This window comes from Theobroma umbraticum, unplaced genomic scaffold (genome assembly GCF_002168275.2).
Source record: "Theobroma umbraticum cultivar Fairchild unplaced genomic scaffold, ASM216827v3 scaffold_146.0, whole genome shotgun sequence".
NCBI classification, from domain to species: domain Eukaryota; kingdom Viridiplantae; phylum Streptophyta; class Magnoliopsida; order Malvales; family Malvaceae; genus Theobroma; species Theobroma umbraticum.
In genome coordinates, this window is record NW_018397265.1 from 7,132,540 (window position 1) to 7,139,699 (window position 7,160).

The following is a 7,160-nucleotide window of genomic DNA, read 5'->3' on the forward strand; positions in this document are numbered from 1 at the left end:
GTATGTAATTTAATTTTTATTGTATTATAATGAAATATTATTAATTGATGTAACATTTATATATTATTAACATTATTTAACACAAAATCATGATGGGGTATGTGGGTTTTTTTTTTTTTACATTAGTTTCTTGAACATTATGAAATTTTTATATTTGTTTTTTTTGGGGATTTGATCATAGGAAACTTGAAATTCATTGCCAGGCATTAAAAGCTGATGAATTCATTTGCTTCCTTGTACTCAAAAACAATGAATTCTCATCTCCTTTCTTGTCTTCTCTTTTCACTAGTCAACATCCTAAAAGAAGCAAAGAGCAATAGTCAAGATTCAGGTTAGGAATTTCCCTTTTAACAGAGTGAAATTCTGATTTCTCCATTGGTTTTTGCGCACCATGTTCATCACCTGAGCTAGAACAACAGACAAAATGAGGGATGAGAAGGTAATAACCCCAAAAGCAGGATTGAAGTAGCAAACACATGCAGGCCCACATTTTGCCAAGTTGATCAGCTGCAAAAAATTAGCTGCTGACCCCTGGAAGATCTCTGAAAACACAAGAGAGATGAGAAAGATGATATAAAGCTAAAAGAAACTTAAGAAGAAGTATTTGTTTGATTGGCCAGGTCTCTGAGAGAGACGATGAGGCCAAAGATTCTAGCCAGTCTGGAACAAATTTCAGTGGCTCGAAAAGGATCATAGCCCCTCTGATGCATCGCCTTCACAAATTAACTGGACCCAAATTCTCTTATCTTTTCCCATCAAATTTCACTGCAATCTTCTGCATACAACTGAAAGATTAGCAGCAGTACTTTTTTTCATTTTTATGTTTTGTTTTTTCTTTAAATTTAATTATCTAATCTGTCATCAAGTTCCTCTGTATGGTTGCTTTCACTTCTTTTCTTTTCTTTTTTTTTTTGATATATTTCCATTAACAAATTCTCCCATGCTACATAATCTTCAGCAAACATTCCTGTTTTTTTTTTTTCTTTTCCTTTTTGATGTGAGATTGCCATTGCAGATCACACCACTAAATCATTCTTATTTTTTAATCTAATTTTTTGAATTCGAAACACATACATACACTACGATCCAAGTAAATACTAAGACACATCTCTTTTCGTGTCCGAATGAAAAAATAAGTACCCATCATTATTTGTTTAAAAATATAAATCATATGGATGATGAGTTCAGTTCAAATTTCCTCTTGGTAGATTTTCTCTAACTTTATATTGTTTAGTTTAATTTATTCATTGATTTTTGTGTATATGTTTAGTAATTATTTCATTGGATTGTACTTTGTACTTGTAATCACTTTGGTCCAACATTAATTATGCACAAAATAAGTAGTACCAGAATTGGAAGGAGGCAAATATTAATTATTCACTTGGGAAATGTTAAAGTTTTTTTTTTCCCCACTACCTGAGGTGAGTGTCAGGGTAAATTAGTACTCCAGGATGATATATCATAATTTTTATTTGTTCCAGAAATTTATTATGGTATTCATTATTTCTATCTTATTCTTTTTAGTTTGGTACCTTCTTCAATGATCTCTCTATCTCTAAAGAGTAATGAACACTCAAAAAAATAATGATTACAAAAATTCAACTTCAAAGTTTCAAAACATCCAAATATTTAAAATTAAGATAATTGTAAATTTTCTTTTTATTTAAGAGAAAAGAGATTTGAATTCATCTTTTGAACAAACAATACATGTATACTTACGACCAACTCAAATATTTAAGTCCAGAAAAATGTTCAAATTGCGTACAGTGTTTTGTTATCTATGGTTGAACCGTTATATCGATTAGGGTATATTTATAATTAAAATTTTTGATGACTTAACAAAAAGAAAATGTAAAATTTGATCCCAACAATAGTTACCTATGGTTGAACAGTTATATCACTTAGGGTATATTCATAATTAAAATTTTTGATGACTTAACAAAAAGAAAATGTAAAAATTGGTCCCAACAATAGTAGCTGAACTAGTTTGCATTATTTAATGGATAACATAGAGAGATATAACTGTATGTATATAATTTATATTGAAATGGTGATGGGCATGGCCAAAATAGAGCAAATTAATAATGGAAACAGGAAGAAGAAAACAAGAAACCCACATCCCGAAAATCCAAACTTTTTTGGAGGGTGTCTTGGAACATCAAAAACACCCAACGTAAAAGATACAAATGATGAGTCCCATGCTGTCCAGAAACAACATCTCTGTGTGAATCTGTGTGAAGAGTTTCTTGTGTGGATGGGGGGGCAGAGGCTATAGCAAAAATAGGACCCGCACTCCCCTGTTTATCTTATTTGTCCTTTGATTCAATTGTTCTTTCTTTGTTTTTATTTTTTTTTCTGAAGGAAAAGAATAAAAATCCACTGCCATTTTTCACCTGCTCTTTACTTCTTTGTCACGTTTTGCAGAGGGAGAGAGAGAAGGGTTGATGGAGTCTCAATTCAGTAAGGTAATGACTTTTTTCATTCTTCAGAAAGAAATAATAAAGATTAAAAGGAAAGAAAGAAAGAAAGAAAGAAAGAGAAGATGAAGAAGAGAAGCCACACTTGCCCCTCTGATCTGAGTACTTTCTGAAACCCAACAGTACAACCATCAAACTCTTAAATATTGTAAACACTGTTCACTTTGTAAAGTTGATATGGTAATGCTGAAACGAAGGCTAAAAAGATTAGCAAGTAGCTGTGTTTGGTTTCACCAGAAATTCCAACAAAGAAAAAGGTGAGGCTTTGGAGATCTCGAGAAACCCAAAAATAAAAATAAAATAAATTTTTGGTTCAGTGGGCTGATCAGGGAGGCGATGAATTGGAGGACAATAGACGTGACTCTCACTGGTAGTGGCAGAACCCCAAATCCAGAGACCTATTGATAGAGTAAGAGAGAGAGAGACAGAAGACAGCACAGTTTTCACTTTCTTTTAAATAACGTAAATTTGTGCATAATTTCTCCAGATACCAATTGAGTATGTGAGGAAATTAAAGTCATAACAAGCTTCAGTGAAGTTTACACAATAGTTTTTAAAAGATAAAAGTGTTGGGAGAGGGAGAGGGAGAGGATTCAGCATTGATCAGCTGTGGGTGTGGGCAGCAGGCAGATAGATATACACTGACAAAAAGTGGGAGTAACAGAAGAGATGGTCGTGTTTTATGATGAAAGCTTTGTACTGCTACATTTGCATTACAGCGACACATGAATGCAAGCGTGTGGCTATGTGAATGGAGAATGAGAGAGAAAAGAAAAAGGAAAAAAAGATCTAAGAGAGAATGAAATGAATTTGACAGTCGAAGAAAATAAGGAAAATTTTATTTCAAAAGTCATATCTCATTCATTCAGATTTCAGACCGCATATGATTATTTAACTAATTGTTTAATTTTGATATAAAAAACCAGACAAGCTTGGTTAATTTGGAGAAACAAGTGTTAAGAGAGAGGATACCCTTCTTCCCCTTTCCCTTTTCAAAGGGGAGAGGACAAAGGAAAGAATATGCTTGCTGACCTTTGGAAAATATATACTAGAAATTCTTGGGCTGATGCAAAGTAAAACCCTAACCCTAGGTTTCTGGGTCTGTATTTTCTGCCTGGGGTTAGCTACAAATTTTCATTTATGAGCTAGGTTCCTTAAAATATACCTTTCTGTTGTAGCTTCATTATGATTATCTCTTCATGGACATGCATGCATTGTCTTGATAATTGCATGCATTCATATAGATATATTAGGATATGAAAAAAAATTCAGCAAATTAGAAGAAAGAAAAGGAAAGAAACCAATAGAAAAATATAAAGGATGAGAAACGCAATTATGAGAGAGAGAGAGAGAGAGAGATAGGGACTTGACAGTGTTTAAGACTTTTGTCTAAGGTTCCACTGTTTTGGTATAGAAAGATGTTGGGGATCCTAATAGTGAAAATGGCTGGGGAACGAAAAGCTGAAACAACCCTTACATGCAAGAACAAACTGAACAAGTGAACAAACACTTTACATATCGGATCCAATGAGGGCAGTGACTGTGACTCACTGTTTGAGACCTCTGTTTACCATGGAAAATGGGAGGTGGAGCTTGGGTCTCAAAACAGGCTCTCACACCAACCCTTTTCAGTGTGTTTTTTTTCCCTTCTTTTTTTGGTACAAGCTATAGCTAGAGTTTAAACAAGTTAGAATACCCTTAAACAAAGCAGGAAAAAAGTTGAAACACCCATAGCTTGACTGATTATTTCTTTAGATTAAAAAGGGGAAAAGGTCGAGACCTGTGATCCTAAGAAATACATAAAAGAAAACAGTGGTTATTCAGGTGCAACTTGGGGTTTGAATTTTGGCCATTTGGAACCTGTGGCTATGAATGAATTACTGAATAAAATTCCGCAGAGAAAGTAAAACCGGCAGTGGTCCTCAAGAACAAAGTAGAAAGGTAAGAATAAATAGCGTAAAGGAGGACTACGCCGTAGACTTAGGCTTTGGAGAATCCTCTTTAAAGTTCGACCTTGAAACTAGCTGCAGCTATTTCATTTTTATTCTTAAGCATAAACAATGACAGAAAGAGAAGAGCAAACGCCACATGCACTCACGCCTAGAGAGCTGCTGCTTGCTGCACAACAAATGGTTTAGCAGCCAAACTAGATGGCTCTAGACCACTTATTTAGGTCCCAACTCCCACAAAATAGTACACTGATGACACATTTTTAAGCCCCTGGTATTAGCAGGGCAAAGAGATCAGAGAGCAAAAAAAAAGGAGAACTCAACCCACCAAATTAATAGGAAGGAAAACAATAGAAAGTTAAGTGAAATTCTAGCTAGGGAGAGTCCAAGCGAGAGGCACCGAGAGAGGCTAGCCAGAAACCTTAACTAAAAATATATAAGTAGCATCACACACCAAGAGCCATGCCCCAGATTGAAAAACCCTAAATGGGGGCCGACAGTTTGGAACTTGTCTTGGTTGGATTTCACATGCCGCCTTCTCCTCCTCCATCGTTGATGTCACCAGAAGAGTTATCATTCCAGGGAAAAGAATAAGGGAGGGGGAAAGCACCGGTGGGGTGATAGAAGCCTCCAGCTCCTTCACTACCAATCCTTCTATTAAAATCAGCTGGCCTGTGACGGGGAGTTAGAGGTTGAACCGAGCTCACCCCTGGCGGTGCAGGCAAGGCAGTTGGGATGTCGTTGCAGGCATAACGAATCAAATCAGCGTTGGCTGCGTCAAGTTCTTTCTGGAGCCTTTGAACCTGTCTCTGCAGGAAAGAGATGGCACCAACACAGCCATAAACTGGATCTCTTACTCTTGCCTCAGCTTCATAGGCAAGGGAATTCACTGCATCCTCTCTTTGGTGAGGGAGGAGCTCGTTGAGGAGCTTCGTCACATTGCTTGCTCCAAAGATCTTGTGAACATTGGCAAATTTTTGGGGTTCCTCTGGTGGGAAGTAAGGTGCAAAGATGCAACCTGGCATGCATTTCCTCCTCAAGAACTTGCAAGCAGCACAGGGTGAATTGTAAGAGCTGGAGGAAGCCATTTTCACACTGCAACACCGGCAATATGCACAGATCCAGAACAAGCATTTGTCGTGAGCTGTTCTAAATTTGTAGTAGAGTATTTCTTTTACTTCTTTAATTATGAAATTCCATAAAATTGTTTTAGAAAACTATATTATCATCTAAAATTCTTCTGCAAACCTTGTTGACTATAAATTGTTTATTTCTTCTATCTTTTTCTAATTTGGGTCACTCCTCAAAGAATCTATATATGATCCATATTTACTAGGGTTTTCCCCCTGAATGGATTTTCTTTCTGATCAGTATCTATCAATCTAACCTGGTTTATGTCCAGAGTTTTGAAGTAAACACAAAAAAGAAAAAATCCCATGTCCACCTTTCTGACACACACACAGACATACAGCAGAGAGAACCTTTTTAAACACACATGCATAGAACCTCTTAAATCTGGGAATTAATTGTCACTGGTTTATTTTATGCATCCCTTCCTTTTTCTTTTTTTCCATCTTTTTTCCATTTTTACTCTCTGTTATCTTTTCCCTCTTTACTAATTTCTTGTGCGTTTAGAAAGAACAATTCACCCACCCCCATGATCCACAAGGACTTGTGCATGTCACCATTAAATTTTGGTTCCTAAGTTTGTCTTTTTCTGTAATATCCATAATTAACTTTGGTTCCATTTTCTCTCCTTTTCCCAACCTGTCAAGACTAATAAATATAGATAATTTATTAGTTGCATGATCATATATATATATATATATATATATATGATCATTCTGTAATCAAATGAAGATGGGGATCTGACATAGTGCAATTCACCAAGATTATCTTGTTTCATGGGTATTTGAACATAAGAAAGCCCTAAATCAGACACTTTAGCCAAAGAGAGTGGGAGTATCTCTTTAGCCTTTAGCTTGCCAAGAAAAGAAGAAAAAACCAAAAAAAAAAGAAGAAGAAGAAGAAGAAGAAGAAGACGCATTAGCACAGAAAAGGAACAAAAGCAGCAGCTACATACACATAATTACCTGTTTTTGATCTGCGTCTTTTGATCAGAAGAAAAAAAAGGGAAGTACCTTTTCCCTTATATGAGCTCTTTGAGGAGGATGCTTCTTTGCTCCTACCAAGATACAAGGTAGCCCTTGGCCAGTGAAGGGTGTGAAACAATTCACAGATTTATTGCAGGGGGCCTGGTGCTGAGCCTCAAAGAGGAAAACCCTAACTGGAGAAGTGATAGAAAGAGAAAGGGACCTGCAAATTCAGTAAGAAAAGGTAATGGAAGAGAAGGGAAGGCAAAGAGCATTTAGTGGATGGAGAAGGAATGGAGGCAAAAGACAAAGGTAATAAATGGGAGGTACACTAAAGAATGACTATGACCTTGCATCTAATAATAATATCAGGGATGTGGGGATGTCTCCCATTTTTCATTCCCCAACATTTCTCTTTCTCATGCATTGAGACAATAACATATATTCCATAATCCCCCCCAAAAAAACTAAAGCAAACTAATGGAGAATTAAAACACATTAACAAATTGCAAAAAGGAGGGGAAAAGAAAATTGTTGCATAGTTCAAAGATCCCCCATTCGATCATTATAAGTAATGCTGACTTCAATTGTTCTTATGCTCTTTTAAGGATTCTTTTTTCTTCTTTTTATCAAAGAAGAAA

The 7,160-nt window shown here is 35.9% G+C and overlaps 1 protein-coding gene across 2 annotated transcripts; it reads right to left on the reverse strand.

Moving 5' to 3' along the window:
• Positions 1-4,489: 4,489 nt before the first annotated feature.
• On the reverse strand, positions 4,490-6,785 carry LOB (Lateral organ boundaries (LOB) domain family protein). Of its 2 annotated transcripts, none has more exons than XM_021436462.1 (2): positions 6,568-6,785; positions 4,490-5,521 (listed from the first exon to the last, which is right to left on the reverse strand). In XM_021436462.1, exon 2 carries the CDS (start codon positions 5,512-5,514, stop codon positions 4,951-4,953), a length of 564 nt encoding a protein of 187 aa, XP_021292137.1. In that variant the 5' UTR covers positions 5,515-5,521; positions 6,568-6,785; the 3' UTR covers positions 4,490-4,950. The 2 variants fall into 2 exon arrangements, with proteins under 2 accessions (XP_021292137.1, XP_021292136.1); XM_021436461.1 differs by having other exon boundaries at positions 6,520-6,785.
• Positions 6,786-7,160: the final 375 nt, after the last annotated feature.